Source organism: Vitis vinifera, chromosome 5 (assembly GCF_030704535.1).
Source record: "Vitis vinifera cultivar Pinot Noir 40024 chromosome 5, ASM3070453v1".
Lineage (NCBI taxonomy): Eukaryota > Viridiplantae > Streptophyta > Magnoliopsida > Vitales > Vitaceae > Vitis > Vitis vinifera.
Window position 1 is genome coordinate 22,714,940 of NC_081809.1, and position 25,927 is coordinate 22,740,866.

Here is a 25,927-nt window from a genome sequence, read left to right on the forward strand (position 1 = left end):
GATTTTTTCATGTTTGGTTGTTTTATGAAAAATATTAAAGAAAATCAAATATAATTAAAATTAGTTAGAAATTTATGTATTTTTAAATTATTTAATTTTTATATCAATGAGTTCAAATAAGTAAAATGAGTTTAAAGTAGCAAGTAAAAATAATTTATCAATTTTAATTTCTTTTTTATTTTATTTACTTTTTATTTCCTTCTACTTTTCCTTTATATTTTATTTCATTTGCAATTTCCATTAAATTTTACAAGAACCAAATATAGTAATAGTGTTTCTTCACAAAACATTACAAATAATTTTTCAACACAACAAACTATTTTTTTCATATATTTAAAAGTGTTTCCTTAAATTTATCAATTAAATTAAAAAAAAAACACTTTTTAGACTAAAATCGCTTCTTATAATCACTATCAAATGAACTCTATCAATCTTCTTGCTTTGTACCTCGATATCATTACTTTGTAGCATGATTTAATTCTTTATATCCAATCTTATATATTTATACTCACAAGAAAAAAAAAAGAAAAAAAAAAAACTTTTGATACTATTATAATAATGTATGAGGAAAACTTTATAGTAAAAGGTTGAGGTTTAGAACCTGTTTTACAGTAATTTTAAAAAGTATTTATAATATTTTTAATACTTAAAATTTTTAATCATTAAGGTGTTTGAAATGTTAAAAACATTTTATAGAATCATTACAAAATATATTTAAAGCTCGTTTGACAATGATTTTAGGAAATATTTATAACTTTTTTAACACTTAAAATTTTATATCATTTAATATTAGAAAAACTAGAAACGTTTTCTAAAATCACCATCAAACATACTATTAGAATGCGTTTGAAATTGTTTTTTTTTTTTTTAATGTTTTTAATAAAAATGTTTTCTCAAGAAGTGGTTTTAAGAGAATAAAATCTGAAATGTTTCTTTTGAAAACACAACCAAATGATTTTTTAATATTATAAGTGATTTTTAAAAATTTTAAAAGTATTTCTTAAATTTTACCAAACATCTAACATTTTTTCACAAAAATTTTATAGATTAAAAATGCTTTGTAAAATCACTACTGACTCTTATAATAACATATGAATGATGGTGGTTTTTGTATCATTGGCTCATGTTTTTTTGGGCTGTTTTTGTTATCAACATATTTTGATGTTATTTTTTTATTTTCATTTTATAGAAAATGGAGCTTAAAAATGATAAAAAAAGAAAATACCAATATGATAATTTTAAATTTTTCCTAAAAAGGTAAAAGAAAATATATATTTTCAAAAGCTAGAAACAAAAAAGAACAAAATTGAAGCCGAAATAAATTACGAATAAGACTTTATGAGACCAGAATACAAATATTACATATACAAAAAAAGAGAAGGTTAGAATTCTAGCTCTTCTAGAGCGGTATCTCACTGATGGCTTGGACCCCCAAAAAGGAGGCCTTCTTTGCCCTCTACTAGCTCTATTTCCATTAGTAGCACAATGGCATGAGTTCCCAGACACTTGGGGGGAGAATGGACAAAAGGCAGAGTAACAAAGTAGGTCAAGAGCAATATAAAGTGATGCAATCACTTCAGCAAATTGTCCAAAATGTAACAGACCATTGTGTTTCACAATTTTTTTTTTTTTCTTTTAGATGTCTGTCTGTCAATACAAAATAACAATGTATGCTATTAACAGTCAGGAGAAGCAGAAAATTAGACATTGACCAATTTGCTTCTTGATAAGTTTTACTCACTTTTTCCAAATAATTAAAAGAAAAGAAAAGAAAAGGGAGGAGACTTTTCATGAAATTGTATGAAAGCAACAGACCCAAAGGTCTCAGTCCTTAAAACGATCTACAGCCATATGCTACTTAAGATTAACCCACCAGATGAGTAGCTAGGATCAATTTCTGATGGTCAAAGAAGCAGAACCTCTTAATGATACTCCACACATCTAAGATGCTGCTTATTTGAAGAACTTCCAATCATTTTGGGAAGGGGAAGTTGCGATGATTTGTACTTTCCACCCGCTTGTGGAGAACACCACCTGAATTGAAATCAACAAGAGCAAACAATTAACTGAAATTAGTATGATACAGATAAATAAAAGAAATAAAAAAGCAGAGATGTGGAATTTTTTACATAGATTTTTAGAAAAGGGTACAAGTTGATGTTAGATGTGACTTGGATTTTGATACTAATTAGTAAAATAATCTTCAAAGAGACCATGAGCCTTCTAGCTCAATGAAATCTCAGGCCTACTATGTGATCTCATGTTATGAGACCTGGAATTCAAAGCCCTCTCATATTAGCCTGTCTAAAAATAATAAAACTATACCATGAGACATTACTCATGATTTACCAAAAATAGAAAATCAAACAAAACAAATAATTATTATTATACAGCGTTCAGAGCCCCCCCAACAGGCAGCTCAGCTGGCATGCACTCTTGCCCAGGATCAAAAGATCCCAGGTTTGAGTCTTGGCATTGGGAAATGGGTTCGGCATCCCGGTTTTCCCTGGTCATGCACAGAGAGACTAGTGGGTTCTTGTATTATGAAGTGCCTAATTTTCCTCTTTATGTCATTTGCAAGTGTAAGCATTTGACAAAGGCAACATGAATCTCAATTCACCAAAGCTCAAAAGCCATGATTAGAAGCTAGATATGCACATTTTTAATCTCTTTTAATTACTTTAAAATGAAGTCATTTTGGCCTTCCCCGTGCTACCATCAAACACCTTCCACCTGCACCAACTCAATATTCATGAAAGTCAAAAATGCATTTGCAAACTTTCTTTATTTTCTACATCAGGGCTGCATGTGTAATCAACCTGTTTTTATCACATTAGGGTGCATTTGGAAACAACTTGATAAAACTAGAATGACAATTATCGGTCCACTTTGGGTGCATATCTTCTAGAGATACTGTTGTAACTGTAATTGCAATTTTCATAGAACATCATGTAATTACCTTGAAACTAGGAAATGTTTTCTATGATATATAAACATTCTCTCTCTCTAGGAGCCACTCCAATAATTAGTAAACACAATAACAATTACATAATTACAATAATAAAAACAAAATAAATGATAGAAGAAGCATAAAAATAGAAAGAAGTTTTCCCATAGACGGATAGGTTAAATGCCCTAGATTCAGGATTTTTTTTAACAAATGTTGTCAAGCTTAAAGCATGCTAAGGAAAAAAGGAACTTCAAACTTTTTATGACCAACCTTGTTGGCCTCAACCCTTTCCTTTCCCCTTGTTTAAGAACCTTTAACATGCAATAACTTACACATTCAAGTAACTCAAGGTAAGTTACAATTGGAAGCAACAAGATAGAAGAAACACATTTTATGGTCAATGCTAACATTTCTCATGGCCTATATTTAAGCATATATTGTCTACTTCATAACAGAACTTTTACATTGTTAATTTCACATGTTATGGAAAGGAAGTAGACAAGAGTATTTTGAGAGGATATTACCAGTTTATCAGTTCCATATTATTGCTACCACAACGCAGAAAATGAAAATATGATAAGCATAATAGGTTTGACAATAATCACTTAATAAAAAAAATAATAATAATAATAGGTTCAACAATAATATAGAACCATAATATAAGTAATTTGCCATTACATATATATACATGCATGGTAATACAAGTATTTTGAAATGAAAAACTGGGATTTTTTTTCCTTCTTCTGTTTCGAAGTTTATTAATTTCAATAAGAATGTAATCAAGTTGGTTATGGTTGAGTGCTCTCCTGCCTGCAGCCACTGCCAGTCCTACCCTACTGATAATCAGTATCGGTAAATATATTCTGATCCATGTTTTGAAAGGCCCTCATGCAAGTAGGTGATAGGATGTTTTTTCTTTTCATTCTTTTTTTGATTGGTCAATTACTCGTAGAATTAAGAAATACAAGTATTTTGAAATGAAAAACTGGGATTTTTTTTCCTTCTTCTGTTTCGAAGTTTATTAATTTCAATAAGAATGTAATCAAGTTGGTTATGGTTGAGTGCTCTCCTGCCTGCAGCCACTGCCAGTCCCACCCTACTGATAATCAGTATCGGTAAATATATTCTGATCCATGTTTTGAAAGGCCCTCATGCAAGTAGGTGATAGGATGTTTTTTCTTTTCATTCTTTTTTTGATTGGTCAATTACTCGTAGAATTAAGAAGGATGTAATAAATAAAAAAAAAAAGCCTCCCTGAAAGAAACTTTATGCCATGCGCCGAAACGAAGGAAAAAATAAATTCCACAAAACCGAAAAGCAACAGGTAGCAATTGCAGGTTGAAGAACTAACCTGGTCTTGATAAAAGGTGAATACGGGAGCGAGGACCATCAAACTTCCAGTTATCTTCATCCAAGGATTTAACTTCCTTGTTAAGTGCAGCCATCAAATCAGATTTCAGAACTGTAATGCAGAAACCAACCAGTCTTTGGTCATGAACACAACAGAGTGTTTACCTATGAAGTGCACTAGTTTTGGGTTTAAAAATTGGGACTTCCAAATAGCAGGGGTTTTTATTAATTATTAAACTGAAATAAAAATTTCCTTAAGCATAAACAAAAATTAAAATTTTACAGGCATGTTTAAGCAACTTCAAAATTGTTAGTTTGTGTGTCCTACTTCAACAATTACCATTAGTATTATAAAATGTAGTGTATATTTTCAACATGTGGCATGAGCTGCATGAGCCACATAAGCTTTATCATTGAGGAAGGAATCATGTCTAAAGACACTTCAATGCAAATTCCTACTATAGTGGAAGCCCATTCCAAGGATGGTTACAGCCTTACTGGTTCAAAGCCCTCAAAGAAACCTCTTGATGGTGCTGAAAACTCAGGTAGCTTGACCAAAGCTCCACTCTTGCCAATGTGAGAGTCAGGTTCTTACTGTCAAGTTATTAGAATAGATAAAGGATCTTGGCTTGGTGGTGGGCATGATCACACGAGTATGAGCTGTATCAAACCCTCTCAGCCAACTTAAGGGGAAGGGAAGCCAGGATATTTACTTACCATTTAAACATGTGTCACCTCAATTTGATGAACTGCTATATTGATAGGTAGTTAACCAATCAGCATCAGGTGAGGATTACATGCTTCAGCCACTGGGCTTGCATGCTTTGTACACATCAGGCATCCTAAAGAGTGTTCATTGGCTTGAAGCCTACATCCCGACTGGCTTGCAAATTCCATGACCCTATAGAAGCATAATAGGTCACATAAGAAGTGCTCTAATCAGCCAATACTTTTTTTTTTTTGATAGATAAGCGCTGAATATAATGAAAAGAGGCCAAAAAGCCACAAAGTATACAGGGAGCTCTAATCAGCCAATACTTGGGAACCTCGCAATGGAAACTTGAGACTAGAGATTCTTCCCTCGTAGTCTACTGCCATTAACCCTTATCTCATCCTCATCTTAGGTCACTCTCCTCTCCTTAAGCCAAGACATCACCAATCATCATCCACATGGGCAATGATGAGGATATTGATATCGATCTTTTATATATGTGGAAATATTGATAAAATATCAATATCATTTTTTATTTAAAAATACAAAATTTCTATAAAAAATGGAAATTTGAAATGGACTTTGAGAATTTTTAATAAAACAATAATGTATCCTGAATTATTAAACAATTGCCACCAAAAAAAAAAAAAAAGCAATCTGCATGCAATCACTTTTCATTCCTTTTCTAATATATTTGTACTCTTGGATGGGCCATACACAATCGTTATGGTATCATGCAATACATCATAACTATTTTTGGTGAGAAATCCATCAAACTTCTCACTATTGTCTCTTTTTTGTCTCTCTTCCCTATTTGACACTTCTTCCATGTTTCTCAAAAGAGCTCCTTCACTATTCGCACTTCATTCTTTTTTTTGATGAATAAAGCATGATCTATTAAAAACAAAAGACGCTTGCAAAGCACCCTAAAGTACACGGGACATATACAACAACCGCCTCAAGGCGCCTCCCAAAAAGAGGCAACAAAAACACCGCCCTCCTCAAAATGAGCCAACCAGTCTACAAAATCTACTACTGACTAGGGACTAGAAACTAAAAACAACTTAGACCAAGTCCAAAGATTACAAAGGAAGGAATCTTTAGTCTATGAACAGAATGCTCTATATTCTCACTATTCACACTTCATTCTTTAAGAAAGCATCATAATTGAAGGCTTGAACTCCCTCTCTTCCAAACTTTTTAATCTAGTTCTCTCTTTGGTTATGTATCAATGATACATCATTGACATATCAGTGATATATCTCACATATTTCTGGATAGACCATGATTTTTAGCATATTTCTCCATTATTGACCAATCAATGGATTGAAAAACCCTATAATCTAGTTCGCCTTGGCATGTATTAGCAAATATCAAAGATACATCCCATACATCTCTTTGGAGACCATATTTTTGGGGATATTTATGAGTATACTGACAAATCAATATATTGAAATTATTTTATCAATATAGATAACATGCTAAAAAATAGAATTTCAGCATGTCTATGTGTCTTCGGAACAGAAATACCAGAAAACTGCTGAAATATTTGTTCTTGCACACGGTTAACCTCCCCTTAGAGCTTACTGCAAACACTTTAATAACTACATAGCAAAGGTAATATACACAACAGTGATCACCTACAGTAGTATGGGACCTAATCATAATAAAAGACAATTCTAGCAGGGCACAAAGCAAGTTTTGGCTAATGTAATAACAAGTTTGATGGCAATCCTTCCTTTCAGGGACCTCAAACCCAAATATTAATCACACTTCTCTCAGGCCACAAGTCACAGAGCATGTACAACAAGCACCATCAACTTATCTTAGTGCTGGAGAGGTGAGAAAGGCCTTTGGCATTAAAAATAATGTAGGACAACCTCTGAACACTAGAGGTTAATGGCTCTCTTGCAAAAAGAAGGTAGTGAATTATGTGTAATAAGGAGAGAGGTTTAGCAAGAGTGTAAGTGGGAGGTCCCTTGAGAGAAGACTGAGAAAAGAGGAATAAGATTACATACAAAATATCCTATTAAAAAATATTAAAGAGACGGTAACTAAGCAATCCTAGTATTACCAAGACAAGAAAACTCGTAGAAATAAACTCTAGTATTTCCGAGACAAGAAAACTCATAGAAATAAACAACTTTTTTTTTCTTAATTCAAAAAATTCCCTATTTTATTTGGAAATATTGACCTTACAAGTCCTAGAAGAAGATTAACCAATAGAATGACCAGTAAGCCCTGAAAATCTTCAAATAAAAGGTTTATCAAACACCTAGTCTTTAATTTGCAATCCAAGAAAGATTCTAATTATCAAAGTAGAAATCACAAGAAAATAAAAATAAAAATATAACCATATTAATATACTGCTGCTATCAGACTTCTCAATGAAACTTGCCCAAACCTACTAATATTGACTCCTAACTAATTTTGGATTGTACTATTTCAAATACAAAGCTAAGCCAATTCCCAAATAAACTCGATTTTCACTTTCTTGTTATCATGCTCTGCATTATCTTGTGTTGTCATCCTCAGCCAACTTTTTATATAAAAAATCCCACTCATGAAAACAGGAAAGAAAAATGAAAAAACAGAAACTGAAAAAAATAACAAAATTTTAGATGAATCATTAAAAGATCACACATATGTAGGGCTGCTCTTATGCAATCTAAGTTTGCAACTTTTATTTGAAAACGTGCAAAATGCTTGCCATTTTGCCATGTAGAATTTTTGACATGTGCATTGCACATGTAGTTAAGACTCCTACCAGTTAATATATACCTATTGCAATGAGAAGTTGGAAAGTTTACTTATTTATTCGTTTATTGATAGGCTTAGCCCATCTCCTATTTTACAAGTTGGGTGTTTACACACTGTTTAAAGGGGTTTCTGGAGAAAGTCCTTTACTATTCTCTTCATTAAGTATGCTGTAGTTTGAAGATGGTTGAGTAATGGTATTATGTGGTAATTGAAATAGGGAGATGATGGAAGACACTTTGGTTATGCAGAATGTGTTTAAAGTATGTTCCTTTGTGTGTCATAGAGTCCAAACAACATGGAATTTACTAATGAACACCAATATATGAATTTAAATTATAAGAAATCAGCATTCTGGGTTTGGGAAGGAGACTAGGCATGAAAAATTCTTTTAGAATATACATACGATAGAAATTTTGAAAATTCAAAAAGAGCACACATCTTTATTTTGTTTATGGCTCAAGTTGAAGTAAGAAATCAAAACCACTCATGTTCTGTCACATGTCATAGTGCGGGTTTTGTCAATAGTTTGAAAACACGAATATTGTTCCTTCTTTAAAATGTTATAAGTTTTGAAACATTTTGACCCATTTTCTGAGGTCTAGAGAGGCTCACAATGACCTTCGTCGGTTCTTAGCTTGTTTGTTTTAGCCCTTCAACTTAGAATTCCCCTATAGATAGACAATCTTATCCCAATTTGGCTTGTCACGGCTCTTTGGTCTGGTTAGTTCATAGTTTTTATTCTTTCTATTAATTCATCTTCCCGAAAACCCACAATGATATCTGAAAAAAAATAGCTGTAAATTTATCTCTAGAAACCTGTAATGCTCTGGAGGCACGCGTATGAACGGACCACATAAAACATTGAAATAAACCACTACAATACCCTCTAACCCCCTATTAGTTTGCTGGGAAAATAATTAAGGAAAAGATAAGTAAATAAATTCTTGAATGTCATTTGTTATATTCTTTTAATTTCAAAAAATGTAATCTCACCTCAATTAAAGCAACAGGTTGTTTGCTCGATTTTAAATCATAACAAGATTAAGAACAGGAGCATTTGCCAAATTCCCACCTTTTCCTAGTTTTCTCAGCAGCCAAACAATAATGATCCCAACACCAAGACTACAAACTCTAGATAAACAATTCATAAACAAATTACAACCCACAAAGATTACAGAGAGACTAAAGAACCCAGAAACCCGAAATTAAACAAATTCACATAAATACTTCAACAAATCGAAGTGTGACAAGAACTAACCGAGTAGGGCCTCGTCCTTTCGATCTTGGATGGAGATGGGGTCGGAAGGGAGAGGGAAATCTTCCGATGCCAAAGCAGTACTACTACTTCCTCCTCCTACAACAGCCGAGCCTGATATCACAGAGTGAGCTGGTGATGTACTATTCATCGCATTTACTTTTCCAGGAAAACTATGAAGTTTCAGAAAGTTTCAAAATGGTTTTATCATTTATTTCCTTGATAGTGGTTGCGTTGAAGATTGAATATAATAATGGCAAGTTTTTTTTTTCTCTTCCCTTATTTCAACTATTTTTTCATGAAAGAACTTTTTAAAAAATATTTTAAAAATTTTCCTTTAATTTTTCTTCATTCTTAGCTAATTGTAATAATATCTTCTATTTGATAGCTATTTTCGAAAATAATTTTAAAAAATAGTCTTTTAAAATTATTTTCGAAAATTATTATTTGATTTTTATAAAATAAAAATTTGTTTAAAAACCTAAAATATTTTAAAAATAATTTTTATATATAGTGTTTTATTTTTAATTATTCTACATGTTTGTAAACTTAATTTTTAGAGCAACCATTTGAAAACAAATAAAAATAATAAAAAATAATATAAAAAAACACAAAATAATTTTTTGCTATAGACATGTTTATAATGGTATTTTTTGTTTTGGAGAACAAAAAATTATTTTTAAAAGACAGTTTTCAAACAGGCTATTATATTTTCTTCATTTTAAGTAGTTTGATTTTATATATTAAAAAATATCAATTGTTTTTATTCATTGAATAATACTTATAAAAAATAATTAAAAATATTTGAGACTAAAGTTATTGATATATAATAATAATAATAATAATAATAATTTTAAATATTTTATTTGTTTTAAAATATCCAAATGAGATTTTAAAAATTGTTGATGATATACCATTTAGGCTTCATTTTGAATATCCAACGGAATCATCTTCAGTAGAGTCAGATGGTTTCAAGTTATTCGCGGGCACCACTTGCTTTGTTACATATCTTTGCCTTGGTTGCCACTGGCATCGTCCCTGCTATTTCCATTTCTTGTGCTGCTACTGCTAAGAGTAAGAGCCAGGCGAAATCACTGGCTGATGCCCGGTTACTGCAGTCTGATGCCGCAGGTAATACTATGAAGTCCAAGTGGTCCAGACTCTAGCACAAAATCCTGTACATTTGGTTCATCAAAAAGCCAGTTATGAACACATTAGTCGCCACATAATTGTTGTCGCCTCGCGTATCCGGTGGTCCACGTTGCTGCTAGATGGATGGACACGTGATTCTCAACACACAAGGGGTTCTTGATTCAGCGGTTGTACCTACAAAAAGGCATCCGGACAGGGTGTCCGGACACACCCTCCGATGGTTTTGTTAGCCATGGTCAGAGAGAGATATATAAATCAGTTGGCCTTTTACTAAGTATCAAAAGGTTACCAGGGGCCATCCCTTCTTCTGCGTGTGAAGGCATATATATACAACTTCAGGGGTACTGCTCCTTTCATTAATGGTGAGGAGATATTTTATGTTGTAATGATGATAATAGGTGTCAGTAGGAGCATTATCATCCTACGAATGGCTGTCAGAGACCATGGTAGGTGATGCGGTTGTCAGAGATCGTGGGAAGAGGTTATGTAGAATGATCGTGGGAAGTGACTTGCTGTCGCTTCCTCTTGTCTTCTCACTCTGCAGGTGACAAGATGTGGGCCATGGCTGCTTGTTGTGATTGCGTGTAAGACTCGCTTTACTTTATTTGACCATTCAGACGATTTATATCCGGGTGGCTCATGCTGATTATCTGGATGTGTTGTGGAGATTATCCGGATGTCTACGCTCTGCCAGCGTCGTTTGCTCTTCCTTGGATATGAGAAGCTGAAACGTCGTTTGCCTTTCCTTGAGGCGGTTCGGATAGGATAACTGCACCATGCATATCCTTAGGGGAATCCGGATGATGATGGTCCGGCTGATAACACGTGCCACGCGTCACTATGAGTTGCGTGCCACGTGTTTCCCAAGGGGAGGGGTCCCTACATTGCCCCCCTTTTTAACTTGCCTATTTTGCCCGAAAAATGGGCGGGTTAAAAATAACTGGCTTTTGAAAATTGAAGAGGTCCCTTTGTCTGACTGGGCCACGTGGCGAGTGGGGGTGCGGAAGCCAAAAAGGCATTTATAACGAGCCGTCGACCCTGTGTATCCCCAGGCAATATGTCGTTTCAATGATAACATGACTGTCTTGCTATAAATAGGGCACTGTACCTCTTTTTGCATTTTTTCCTACTGCATTCTTTTGAGAGCCTCTTCTTCTTCTTGCTTTTTCCTGCGCGCTTTGCTTCTCTGAGAAAAAACTTTGAAAGCTCTTTTGTACCGGTGTTTTTGTATCGCGACTTCGTTTGTTTGCTGCTGGTGATTTTGTACCGAGACAATAACCGTTCTTCTTCTTCAGAGCTTTATTTGGTACGTACCTCTTTGCTACTGTCATTCCTTTGGTTGCGTTTGCTGGTTTTTTAAACTTGGTTTCTGGCTTGCTTGGGCATTGTTTTGGACAAGTCGCTTGCAATTGTTGTTGAATGTTGGTATTTTGTTGATGCTCGGGGGGGGGGGGGGGGGGGGGGGGGTTTGAGGGGTTTTTTTGACTGCTTTGGGTTAGGGTTTGTGTATTTTCTGACTGCTTGGTTTGAATCGTTGCATTGCTTTTGTATGTAGATTTTGGTTTGGCTTTGTGGTAAGAAATGGCTCCAAAAAAGACTGTTTCATCTGCCGGGGTTAGCGAGGCTGGCGAAAAGGCGATAGACAAATTAGATGTGAAGGAATTCCGGGAGCGGTTCTGCATCCCAAATGACGTATCTACAGACTTGGTGAACGAGGAGGCGGCTATGCCTACTGAGAAAGGTGAAGAAAACGTTATCCTCTTCACAAAGGAACAATTCAACGCGGGGCTCCGGTTTCCTCTGCCGGCGTTGTTCAAGGAATTCCTCCACTTCTCTCAGGTTCCACCCATCTTCATTCATCCCAACCTTGTCCGGGTGCTGATGGGATGCAGCATCATCAACATGCTGTACAGCCTCGACCTTACGCTACTGGAAGTGTTCTTTGTCTATTCCCTAAAGAAAGCAAAAAATGATATCTTCAGTGTGTCCGCGCACCTGCCCTCCCTTCAAGTGGTGACGGAGCTGCCAGATTCGACAAAGGGAGGGGCTGGTGGCTGGTGGCGGTCCGGGGTGGATGGGCGGGGCTACCGGAGTGTGCGTCGAGGCCCTTTTCTCCAAATTATACCTTAAAAATTCCGGGTATTCTTGTTTTGCGATTATTTGTCCGGATTTTACTTTGCTGATTTTTTTTGCTGATTTTCCCGGACGGAATTCTCACCTTTTGTTGCTGTTAATGCAGGTCTGGAATTGAGGGGCCATCTTGTGGATTGGGTGGAAAAGGCGTCCTTCGCCTGTGTCTGCAAATTATTCGAGATAGATCCCAAGGAGAGGGCCTACAAGACATTGCTTTCCGCGCGAAATTTGATAGCGGTCGTCCGGGAGTCCCAGGAATATGTTATCAATATTCTCCCCAGGAAACTGGCAAAGGATGAGATAGTGCCTGGGGAGCATTATACTCTGAAGGAGCTCCCCCTCTATCAGGAAGCTAAAGAGGCTGATGCTGAGAGACGGCGAAAGCTCCTGGAGGATCGAGATCAGAGGAAAAATGAAGGAACTATCCGGAAGGCTCCCGGACAGAAGCGGGGTCCGGATTCTCCTCCAAAGAAAGCTCCAGCAAAAAGGAGGAAGCTGGTGAAGAAGAGTGGGAAGGATGTGAAGGAACCCACTCCTCCCAAGGAGTTTCCTCCCCCGCAAATTACCTATGAGGGGGAAGTAATGATAGAGGAGCCAGTAAACGCTGCTCCGCATTCTATCTCAAGCGGCCCCGGACACATCTCGGGGTTGAACCATTCGGGCACTTCCTTGGCCGCGATTGCTCGTCTGGCTAACGTGGCTGAGGAAGCTGCATCTATCAACCGTCCGGGCAACCTTAATCCGGATGCTGATGCAGCTGAAACGGCCCCGTTGGAGGAAGCGGGGGCAGAGAGCCAAAGTCAGCCTTCCGACGACCCGGATCGCTTGGCCATAGTCTCGGTGAAAGGGCCTCCTTCAAAGAAGCCGCGTTCGACGCGCGATCTACGGTCCGGACTCCTTGGGCGGCTTCAAGAGCGGCAGCAAGAGATTGAAGTTAGCTGCGCTTCTGCCCATGACGCTCATCCGGATGGAGGCGAGGTGGAGATGGCAACTGAGACTTCGGCCGCCCCGATAATAATTCCGGCTGAAGATGTATCCGGACAGATGAGTCCGGACGAAGATGTGGAGGTCCCGAATCCGGGACAAGAGTCACCTTCTGTTTCCTCATCTGAGGAGGAACCTGCTGACGATGCAGCTCCTGCTAGCCCTTTCAGCTACGCGGAGTTGGAAGTTAAGCTAAAACAGATTACACCCGACTGGAAAGCCATCAAGCCCTCTGCTAAGATGTTTGATATGATAGAAACGGTATACCGTTGTCTTGTGCTTTTGCTTTTTTACTCTTTGTTGCGCTGATGTGTTTGTTGTAGTATGATTTATGTCTTTTGCTTTCCTTGTTTGCGTGTCAGCTGGTGAGGGGCCTCCGCGGCATGGCTCGACAACACGATCTTTTTACTCAGCTGCTGCAGACTGCAGACTATATGAGGACCTTCTCGTCTCGGCGCCAAGAGATTGAAAATCAGCTGCGTCTGAGAATGGAAGAGGCTGAGGCCAATCTATCCACCATGCGAGAGGAAAATGAAGCCCTCCGAGTGGAGTTGGCTGAGGCAAAGAGTCGAGAAGAATCAACTGCGGGCCGCCTATATGAGGCGGAAGGTGAGGCAGCCCGGCTAAGGGATGAAGTGAGTCAACTCCGGACAGAAGTTTCGAATGAAAAGAAACAGAAGGAAGACTTGCAGCTGCGCCTGGATGTGCAAAAAGAAGAACTTGAACGGGAGTTTGCTGTGGAAAGGGAGGAACTTGCAGCGGATTACTAGCAACAAGTTGATGATACGTTTATCTTTGGGTATCGCTGCTGTATGAAGAAGAACGGTATCAAGCGAGATACCCCTTCGATTCCTCCGGGTGAAGAAAAGAAGCTCTACGAGAAGCCCGCTCCCTGATAGTTTATCTCTTTTTGCAATTTTTCTACTGTAATTTTTCCTTCTGTATTTTTGTGGTCTGGAGATCTCTTTGTAATTACATTTATTCATATCAATAAAAACATATTTCTTTCTCATTTGCGCTTGTGTCTACTTTTTATTGATAGTACTGCTTTAAATTGGACACATTCCATGGTCTGAGTAACGAAGTGCCATCTAGTTTTTGTAAATGATAGGCTTCATTTTCGTTTGCCTTAGACACTATGTAGGGTCCTTCCCAATTGGCTTGGAACTTTCCAACGCCTACTTCAGCAGTATTTTCAAAAACTTTTCTAAGTACTAGCGTACCATTTTTGAAGTTTCTGGGCCTGACTTTTCGATTGTAATGCGCTGATGCCCTTTGTTGATAATCTGCCATCCGGATGGCCGCGCTTTCTCTGACTTCGTCTGCCCAGTCCAAATTTCTTCCTAGTTCCGTGTTGGCATCTTCTTGTTTTGCTGCATCGGTCCGGATAGTAGGAAGACCTATTTCAGTGGGAATGACTGCATCTATTCCATATGTGAGGGCGAAAGGAGTGTTTCCTGTTGGCCGTCCGGGTGTGGTTCGATAGGCCCACAGGACGCCGGGCAGCTCCTCCACCCACTTCCCTTTGGCTTGCTCAAGCCTTTTCTTTAAGGCATTGATTAGAGTTTTGTTTGTGGCTTCCGCCTGCCCATTGCTTTGAGGATAACGCGGCGTGGAGTATGAATTCCGGATATTCAGTTCCGAACAGAAATTCCTGAATGCAATGCTGTCAAATTGTGGACCATTGTCAGCTATGATGATTTGGGGAATTCCAAAGCGGCAAACAATGTTCTTCCATACGAATTTGGTGACATCTTTATCTTTGATGCTTGCATATGCTTCAGCTTCTACCCATTTACTGAAGTAATCAGTGGCGACAAGGAGGAATTTCTTCTGGGCAGGTGCTGCTGGGAGGGGTCCGACTATGTCCATGCCCCACTGCGCGAAAGGCCATGGACCTGAGACCGATTTCAATGCTGCTGATGGCATATGTGGAATAGGAGCGTATCGTTGACATTTATCACACTTTTGGACATATGCTGCCGCGTCTTTCTTCATTGTTGGCCAATAGTATCCTTGTGAATGAGCTCTATGTGCCAGGGATCGTCCTCCCGTATGATTTCCGCATATTCCTTCATGTAATTCAGCTAGCACATACTGGGCCTCTGAATGCCTAAGACAGCGAAGATAGGGCCCTGTGAAGGATCGCTTGTACAGGTGCCCCCCAATCAGGGTGAAACGGGCAGCTTGCACCCGGACTTTGTGCGCTTGCTTAGGATCTTCGGGTAAAGTGTCTGCCCGGAGATATTCTGCAATATTATGCGTCCATTCTTGATCATCCGTTTGGTTTGCCTCAATGGTGTTGCAAGTGGAATCTTCTGCGACAGAGGATTTGGCTTGCACATGTATGGGCAGTAGGATGGCTTCTTTGATAGGGAGGGAAGCAGCTATGCCGGCCAAAGCGTCAGCGTGCCTATTGTCAGCTCGCCTAATTTTTTCGATTGTCCACTCGGTGAATTGCTGTAAGGTGCTTCTTACTTTGGCCAAGTATCGCGCCATGCGTGCGTCCTTATCCTCATATTCTTTCTGGACGTGCCTTACCACTAGTTGCGAGTCTCTGTAGATCCGGAGTTTGGAGACGGATAGAGCAAGGGCGAGGTCCAATCCGGACAGGATGGCCTCGTATTCTGCTTCATTGTTAGACGCGGAGAACCCCAGCCGGATGGCTTGCTCCAGATGTTCCCCAGTTGGGGACTGCAATAAGAGCCCGACTCCAGATCCTGATGAACGTGAGGCTCCATCAACTCGCAGAGTCCACCATTCTTTTTTACTTGATTCTTCATGCTGGCCGGGTTTTCGGGAATATTCTAGCACGAAGTCAGCCATTACCTGGCCTTTCATGGATAGCCTTGGTTGGAATTCAATTCCAAACTCGCTTAATTCGATGGCCCAAGCATTCTCCCGATTAAATCTGGCTTGTGCAGAATGTTGCGAAGGGGTTGATCAGTCAACACGATCACCGGGTGAGCTTGAAAATAGGGCCGGAGCTTTTGGACAGCGCTTCGAAGGGCTAAGGCTGTTAGCTCCATTTTTGAATATCTGGTTTCTACGTCTGCCAATGCCCTGCTGACATAGTAGATGGGCTTCTGCTCCTTGGGTGATGGGCAGCGGAATAGAACGGCACTGATTGCCCATTCTGACACTGTCAGATACATGTATAGTTTCTCTTTTGGGATGGGGCTGCTCAAGATGGGTGGTTGCATAAGACAATGCTTAATCCTTCCCAAAGCGCTTTGGCAACTGTCCGTCCACCCATGCGCTCCAGCTTTTCGTATTGCCAAGAAGAAGGGTCGCAACTCATCGGTAAAGCGGGCTATGAAACGTCCTAATGCAACGAGCTTGCTTGTGAGACGTTGTATCTCCTTCTTGTTCCTGGGAGGAGGTGTTTCCATAACTGCCTTGACTTGATCCGGGTTGACTTCTATGCCCCTTTGGCTGACCATAAATCCTAGAAATTTTCCAGCACTCAAGCCATAGGCGCATTTAGAAGGATTTAGCTTCATGCCATACCCTCGTAAGAGGTGAAAAACTTCTTGCAAATGAAGGATATGCTGTTCTCGAGTTTTGCTTTTAACCACGATATCGTCAATATATACCTCTACTGAGTGGCCTATCAGAGGTTTGAAGATTTTAGTCATCAATCTTTGATAAGTGGCGCCAGCATTTTTGAGTCCGAATGGCATGACTTTGTAGCAGTAGAGGCCATGTGGTGTTATGAATGCTGTCTTTTCTTCGTCATCAGGAGACATGGGAATCTGGTGATATCCGGAGAAGGCATCCAAGAAAGAGAGCATCCCTTGCCCGGAAGTGGAATCCACAATTTGATCTATTCGTGGTAATGGAAAACTGTCTTTTGGACATGCGTTATTGAGATTGGTGTAATCAACACAGACTCGCCATTTGCCCTCTTTCTTTGGTACCACCACTACATTTGCCAACCAATCCGGGTAAGATACTTCTCTGATGAATCCGGCTTCCAGCAATTTGTCAATTTCATTTCGGATAACTTTTTGTCTATCCGGATGAAAGCGTCTAATCTTCTGTCGAACGGGTCTGGCTGCTGGAAAGACGTTAAGCTTGTGAGAGGCAATAGAGGGATGAATTCCCTTCATATCCGAATGTGTCCATGCGAAGATGTCATGGTTGCTTCGAAGGATATTTTGTATGCTCTGAGTTTCTTCTTGTGTCATGAGGGAACTGATGTTCGTGAGGTGATCGCTTTCCTTCGAAATTTGGATTGTTTGTAAGGGATCTGCTACCGGGGGATCTTTGTCCGCCGGACCCAATAATTGCTATTGGTCGTGTGCAATGCTGGGTTCAGGGGGAGATGCATCCTCCTGGCTAGTTCCCGCTTCTCGTGCTATTTGATAGCACTGTCGAGCGGCCAACTGGCTGCCATACAAGTCAGTTTGCCCTTCGTTGGTGAGGAAACTCACCATTTGATGATATGTGGAAGGGATGACCTTCATGTAGTGAAGCCATGTGCGTCCCAAGATGACATTGAAGGGTGATAACTCTTGTACCACCGAGAATTGCACGTTGAGAGTGACTGGGCCAGCTTGGACCGGCAGTATAATGTCTCCTAAGGATGTGGTTGATGACCCGTTGAATCCGGATAAGATTCTTCCGGGGTTTTCGAGACCTGCGAGGCTATGTCCCATGTGGCCAACGACTGATGCTTGCACCAGATCGGCTGAACTGCCTGGGTCGACCAAGATACGTCTTACATCGAAATCCCCTATTTCTAGGGAGAGGATGAGGGCGTCGCGATGTGGCTGTAGCGTCCGGGTGGGATCTACTGGTGGGAAAATGAGGGCCCTCTCCAGTGAGACCTGGCCGGATGGAATTAATGCGTTCACGTATTGACGCGGCTCGCAGCAATTTCTGCCTTTTCCGCCTGGAATCGTATTCCTCGTCAGATGGGCCCCCGTTGATATAGTTTATGACAGCCTTGGGGGCGACTGGGGCCCTCGGGGCCCCAGAGTTATGATGTTGAGATGCGTCCCTTCCTCCAGTATCTGAGCTGAGATACTGTTTTAAATGCCCTGCTTTGATGAGCCTTTCAACCAGATACTGGAGGGACCGACATGTCTCTGTTGTGTGACCATGGTCTTTGTGGAAGGCGCATTTCTTGCTGCGGTCTCTCATGGATGGGTCCGTTTCGAGGGGTCTAGGCCACCTGAAGTCGGACAACCCTTGGATCATTGGAAGAAGTTTTTCGTATGACACGGATAGGGGTGTGATGGGCGGCCTATCCGGACGACTCGGCCCGTCCTTCCTCCGGTCAACTGGTTTTGGCCGGTCCGGAGGTTTGGCATGTCTGTCCGCGTCATCTCTAGAAGCCCGTCCGGCAACCAAAACTTGCTGAGTGGCTGCACGTACGTCATCTTCGAGCATTGAATATTTGTTAGCACGTCTGAACAAATCGTCCATCGTTGTAGGAGGCTTTTTGGCCAGCGATTCGAAAAATGGAGTGCCTGGACAGATGCTTCTCTTGAAGATCTGTAGGACAGCATCCATGCTGCAAGCCTCTATTTGAAGTACGGCTTGGCCAAATCGTTTCACAAATTCCCTCAAGGATTCGTTGTCTCTCATTTTTATGTTCTGGAGGGTGCTGATATTCTGCTTGTGTCGAGCAGAGCACAAGTACTGTCCCACGAAAGCTTCAGAGAGGTCCCTGAAATTGTCAACAGAGTTAGGAGGTAGGCGATGAAACCATGAGAGGGCCTGCCCTTGAAGGCTGGCGGGGAATACTTTGCATAGCAATGCATCGTTGCCAATATCGAGCGTCATAAGCTGTTGATAGTGCATGATGTGATCGAAGGGGTCGTTGGTCCCATCGTATGTGGAAAACTTTGGTACGAGGAATCCCCTTGGGGGCTCGTAATGGGTGATATGAGAGCAAAAGGGCGTGGAGAGCATGTCATCCAACCTTTTGCTGATGGAGCCAATGGGTGGCTCGTTTGGGAGGTTTCTCCCAGCTGGTCGTTCCGCTAGGTGTGAGTGAACGTTCCGCATCGCTGGGGTGACCATGGGGTCACGATGCGGAGGTACGTTCTGCACCATGGGAGCGATCATAGGATCGGGGCGTGGTGCCCGGGTTGTGGCTACTGGTGGCCTTGATCTCCCAAGCTCTTGTGGGCCTAGTCTTGCGCGCATAGAACTTGACAACTGTGATTTTCTATCACGTTGTCTCTTTGCTGAAAAATGAGTGGAATCTGAGCTTTCCTCACGGGGAGCTCGAGGCATAGGTGTACGTGGCTTATGGGGCCTTGCGTTGTATGCTCCTGGGACAGCTCCTGTTGACCCAGGATATATTGATTCTGGCTCTGGCCTTGAGTTTGCCACCTGACCTCTTGAACGCTGACGACGAGGAGGACCTGACGTTGAGGCTTGAATGCGTAACACAACGTTTTCTTCCCTTAACCTCACCGTCTCCTGAAGGAGAGCTCTTAGCTGTTTTTCGCTCGCCAACTGTCTTTTTTCGATGGCCTGACGCCATTCGAGATTATTTTCCTCCCCTCTACCGGATGATCGACTTTGGGAAGGTGTGGCCATCTTTGCTAGTGACTGAATCAAAAATAAAAAGTAAAGGTTCCCACAGACGGCGCCAATGTTGTCGCCTCGCGTATCCGGTGGTCCACGTTGCTGCTAGATGGATGGACACGTGATTCTCAACACACAAGGGGTTCTTGATTCAGCGGTTGTACCTACAAAAAGGCATCCGGACAGGGTGTCCGGACACACCCTCCGATGGTTTTGTTAGCCATGGTCAGAGAGAGATATATAAATCAGTTGGCCTTTTACTAAGTATCAAAAGGTTACCAGGGGCCATCCCTTCTTCCGCGTGTGAAGACATATATATACAACTTCAGGGGTACTGCTCCTTTCATTAATGGTGAGGAGATATTTTATGTTGTAATGATGATAATAGGTGTCAGTAGGAGCATTATCATCCTACGAATGGCTGTCAGAGACCATGGTAGGTGATGCGGTTGTCAGAGATCGTGGGAAGAGGTTATGTAGAATGATCGTGGGAAGTGACTTGCTGTCGCTTCCTCTTGTCTTCTCACTCTACAGGTGACAAGATGTGGGCCATGGCTGCTTGTTGTGATTGCGTGTAAGACTCGCTTTACTTTATTTGACCATTCAGACGATTTATATCCGGGTGACTCATGCTGATTATCCGGATGTGTTGTGGAGATTATCCGGATGTCTACGCTCTGCCAGCGTCGTTTGCTCTTCCTTGGATATGAGAAGCTGAAACGTCATTTGCCTTTCCTTGAGGCGGTCCGGATAGGATAACTGCACCATGCATATCCTTAGGGGAATCCGGATGATGATGGTCCGGCTGATAACACGTGCCACGCGTCACTATGAGTTGCGTGCCACGTGTTTCCCAAGGGGAGGGGTCCCTACAATAGTGTTCTGGGGCACTTGATAGGCATATGATACTTGAGGTAATACTTCACATATTGACCATTCTCCAAAGGTTTTGGAGGCTGCAGTGTTCTACCGAGTGAATGACGGAAAGAAAAAGCAAAATTCTTTACCAGTTCCAATTTTTTTTGCTTCAAGTAGAGTAAATAATCAAGCATTTGGTCAGATTCACGAGTGATTCAACATTGTTGCTGACTAAATTGAGTATCCGGTAGAACTTAATATTTATTATTTAATAACTTAAATTGTAAATTGATTTTTAAGTTAAATTACACTTCGGTTGTTAAGTTAAAATTTATTATTTAATTTTTATTTTAATATTAAAGTTATTTGATAAAATTAAATTAAAATTTATTTTAAATCATTAAATTGATATATTTATTTTCATAAATTATAATTAGAGTAAACGAGGTGAAATAATAAAGAAGATCATAAAAGTAATTAAAACAAATAAGGGTAAAAAGGTAAAATGAAAACATGAACTTAAAAATAAGTTAATTTTTACTTATTATTTGAAATAGTTTTTTTACTTTAAATCATATCATTAAATTATTTTATCAAATATACTTAATTTACTTAATAACTTAAATTAAATTATTAAGTTGGTTTACTAAACATCCACTTAGTATACCAGGTTCCATTTTCTTATATATGAAAATTCAATTATTATTAAAAAAAGGTTGAACATAACTAGTATTTTTGACACAATTTGATTTCTCCCCCAAAAATTTTATTCAAGGTATCCTATACCATGTGAAAACTCTTTGAATCTAATTTCTATTATGACAGTTGACAGATGGATTGTCCATTCAAGTTCTTTTTTAAAAAAACATTATTAGCAAAAATGCTAAATAATGTTCAAGTTGACTATACTCACAAATATGTTCTTTTTGATGGCAAGGAGGCATAAACAATGGATGAAAGGTTGTTGTTGTCATTAATGCTTGACCCCAAGATTCCATTGATTTGGAAAAGTCTTATACAAAACTTTTCAAAGAAGACAAAGGGTATTCTTTATCACTTAATTATATATAAAAATATTAAGTCACTCTTAATATTCTAATCATAAACAACCTTTAATTCAACATTATTATGGGGTGGGGGCATTTACACCCACATTATTAATTATTCCACAACCTATAGTTAATTTGAAAAGGAAGCTTCCTATTTTTCATTTCTCTACAAGATTCCATCTCTATCTCGAAGATCATGTTCTATTGATAGAGGAACATAGCGTAGAACATTCAATTATACATACAAATTTTACTAGCGGCACAAAATGATTAAGGCTAACAATAGTTCAAATCCATAAGACAGATGTGCCTAAAAGATTTTCCCAAGTCATATAGGTTAGTTCTAATTTATAAACATTGTCAAATCAAACACAAGGGCAAGTTCTTTTTTAGAGTTAGGAGAATGATGCAACATTAACTCCATGGAACATGGAAGAGATTTTGACTCTTCACTCGCATCAACAAATAAACATTCAGCCACATGGTCTGCATTAAACAATAACCAATTTCCCAAGTTGAACTAAGAAAAGTACGTAGTTGTTAGTGAAATAATTTAAAACCTAGTGGATCTAAGTGACTTTCAAACCTTTATTGACTTGGTGGATAGCCACATGGTTTGCATTAAACAATAGCCAACTTCTCAAGTTGAACAAAGAAAATTATGTTGTTCGTTAAAAAATTTAAGACATAATGGATCGAAGTGACTTTCAAACCTTCCTTGACTTACTCGATGCACAAGATAAATATGCTAGCCCCAACAGGTGGTATTGCTCAGAAGACGGATGGCTCAAGCTATAGAATCACGTACCCTTAACTTTGATTCCAATTCCAATCAGGTTGAAGATGCTGGCCAAACCCCGATCTCAAACCAGGATGCTCCTCAAGGTGGTAGCCAAACCGAGATCACGCAAGAGGTTGCAGGTGACAATATTAGCCAAACTGAGATCTCAAACCAGACGGCAGCTGAAGATGGTACTGGGACTGACATCAGACACATGGATGCTAGATTTTACGAGGCTGCCGCAGAAGGCAATATGAACATACTATGGAATATGTCCTTTGTTTATATGCGGGATAAATTAACCCCTAAAAGGAACACAATCCTCCACATTGCAGCCCAATTTGGTCAAATCGACTGTGTTAATTGGATCCTTCAGTTTCGTCCATTGTCATCTCTACTGCTGCAACCTAATCTGAAAGGGGATACTCCTCTTCACCTTGCAGCAAGGGAAGGCTACTGGATGGTCACACAAGCTCTTATTGAAGCTGCAAAAGCACTTCCCAGTGGAAGTGGGATTGGAGCAGATAAGATGATGCTAAGGATGACAAATAATGAGAATGATACAGCCTTGCACGAGGCAGTGCGATATAATCACTCTAATGTGGTGAAGTTATTGATCCTGAAAGATCCAGATTTCATCTATGGTGCTAACTTTTCTGGTGGAACCCCTCTTTATATGGCTGCCGAAAGAGGATTCCATGAGTTGGTGCAAATAATCATAGACAACACTCGCACTTCACCAGCTCATAGTGGCCTCACGGGTAGGACAGCTCTGCATGCTGCCGTAATCTGCAACAATGAAGGTATGTGCTGATTCATTTCTGGAACCTAGATTGCTATTTTGTTAATTTATTATCCATTCAATTGGTTGTGAAAGATCACCCCAATTAGTTTAACAAGTATAATTAATATAGGTGTTGAATTGCACGTCTCAATGAAACAAGGGACCAACTAATTCACAAATTAATTCTTTTATCAACATTTTAATTATATTTGGTTCTTGAAAGTACTAAGAAAAGAAAAAAAAAATTTATTAAAAAAAAAATGGTTTTCTCACGTTTCGTTTCATAAAAATACCAAATAAAATAAAATATTATTAAAATTAATTAGAAATGTATGTATTTAAAATTATTTAATCTTTAAAGAATGAAAAAAAAAAAATTAACTGAGTTTAAAGGAATATATAAAAATAATTTATTAATTTTAAATCTTTTTTTTTTATTTCACTTTTCCTTTCTATTTTCTTTTCCTCACATTTTCATTCAAATTTTTAAGAGCCAAACATAGCATTAATATTTTGTAAAGATAATTATCTGTTTGGTTCATAAATCTTGAACAATGTTCAGTGGATTGCATAGATATTCGTCTTTTGTTTTTGTCACTTTTTGAGCTAATCCATCTTTATGTAATTGTTAGAAATGACGAAGAAAATATTGGAGTGGAAGTCACATCTAACCAAAGAAGTCGATGAAAATGGATGGTCTCCGCTACATTGTGCTGCATATTTGGGTTATACTTCAATAGCAAGGCAATTACTAGAGACATCTGAGGAATGCGTTGTATATCTTCCTGTCAAAAATGATCACAACAAGACAGCTCTTCTCATTGCAGCTAGCCGTGGCCATACGGGAATAGTGAGGTTGCTAGTATCACAGTATCCAGATTGTTGCGAGCAAGTAGATGATAATGGCAATAATGCTCTTCACTTGATCATGATCAAAAGAGGAATTTTTCTTTGTTCTGGATTGTTAAATTTTCCTTGGATGAGTTTCAGAGGACTTATGAATGAAAAGAATGTTGAAGGGAAAACGCCTCTCCATCTGCTTGCAGATTACCAGATGTTTGGTTGTAGAAGGTTCATGAAGCACAAAATGGTAGATAAGATGGTACTTGACAATGAAAACTCAACTCCTATGGACATAATGTTGTCGGCCGAGGACCTCTATGGAAAAAAGGTAAAAACAACTGCATGCATGCCAAGAGTACGTCATTTTCTGAGCATCAATGGCTTCCTTTATTTTATTTGATATTTTTAAATGTTGCCAAATTAAGATAAATTTAGCTTTGACAATTAACCACTTGGGAGAATTTAGTTTGACGCTACAGTATAAACAACAGTGAACAATCGGATTCTTTTGAAGCCAAGCTATTCCAAGACTAAGTCGGGAGGCTAGAGATATTAATTCATCTTCTATTTTTTTTTAAAAAAAAATTATTATTTGATAAAATTTCAGGGTCCAATTCTAAGAGGACTGAGAAGTGCCAAAGCTAGTAGTGGGCCACTGGGCTGGCAGAAAGTCATCGAGGAAGACATTGAGGGCCGTAGAACAAAAAGAGAGGAAAAAATATCACTTATCATGGACACAGCTAAGATTCATTTGGTAGTGGCCGTACTCGTAGCATCTGTAACCTTTGCAAATGGCTTCAAGTTGCCTGATGTTTATAATGAAAAGAAAGGCAAGGACCAGGGCATCACAATGGCTGATGGGTACAAGGACAGTATGGGCTGGGATTCAGAAAGGCAAATATTTTTTTACATCTTTTATTATTCTGATGTATTGGCCGTGTCGTTCTCTGTTCTAGCCGTTCTCTCATACTTTGTAATGGCGTTACATAACAAGAACGTGGGTATCAGGAAGAACTTGGCTATCGTCAAGTGCCTCTCATTTACTGGATTTATATTAACCTACTGTGGCTTGTTTGCAATGTTTATTGCATTCTACGGGGGCCTGAAGTCCGGCTTTGGAACTCACATTTAAATTGTAATGATGTTTACATTCTCGTCAGGTCTACACTCAGGGATTTCAGATGCTCGATTGTGAATGAATCATTGAATCTTAGTTAGGAATTACACCCGAGGGTGAACAGTTGTTTTTATCGACTTAGAGATCCATGGTTCCAAAGAAAGATTATCAAAACCCTATGTTTTTTTTTACTCTTCCAATATTTTTAACAATCAAAACCACATGCAATAATGGCTACATTAGCACTCTCCTAACAATATAAACAATGCAATCCACCAGCAAACGAACCATCCCCAAATAGGATCAATTTTATCATTCAACAACATGCATCATATGAATCCAAATAAATATTCAACAACTCCATAAACAAAGTAGACTTAATTCTTTAATGTCTTTGTTGAAGTTTCCCTTGCGGCGAAATGATCACCTCGAACCTCCTCATGGCACATCCTCAAAATATTGCATGCATTCTTCCTCCTTAAGAACACAACTTCGTATGATCTAGTCTGGTTATTACTTATCCAAATACGAGTATCCCAAATGAAGTGCTTAGTCCGTGATAGGAAGTACTTCCTCATCTCCACGTTCACGACAAGGAAAAAAGGAAACAATGACCGGGAAAACAAGTCATCTTTGTTAAGGATAACTCTTAT

At 39.2% G+C, this 25,927-nt stretch overlaps 1 protein-coding gene across 2 annotated transcripts; it reads right to left on the bottom strand.

Annotated features, from left to right (window-relative positions):
* Nucleotides 1-1,584: 1,584 nt before the first annotated feature.
* On the bottom strand, nucleotides 1,585-9,357 carry LOC100244603 (protein SAMBA). 2 transcript variants are annotated; one of them, XM_002272830.5, is made up of 3 exons: nucleotides 9,031-9,357; nucleotides 4,302-4,412; nucleotides 1,585-2,034 (listed from the first exon to the last, which is right to left on the bottom strand). In XM_002272830.5, the coding sequence occupies exons 1-3, from the start codon at nucleotides 9,176-9,178 to the stop codon at nucleotides 1,973-1,975; spliced, it is 321 nt and encodes a 106-aa protein (XP_002272866.1). In that variant the 5' UTR covers nucleotides 9,179-9,357; the 3' UTR covers nucleotides 1,585-1,972. The 2 variants fall into 2 exon arrangements, with proteins under 2 accessions (XP_002272866.1, XP_059593086.1); XM_059737103.1 differs by lacking the exon at nucleotides 1,585-2,034 and adding an exon at nucleotides 2,681-2,733 and having other exon boundaries at nucleotides 9,031-9,283.
* Nucleotides 9,358-25,927: the final 16,570 nt, after the last annotated feature.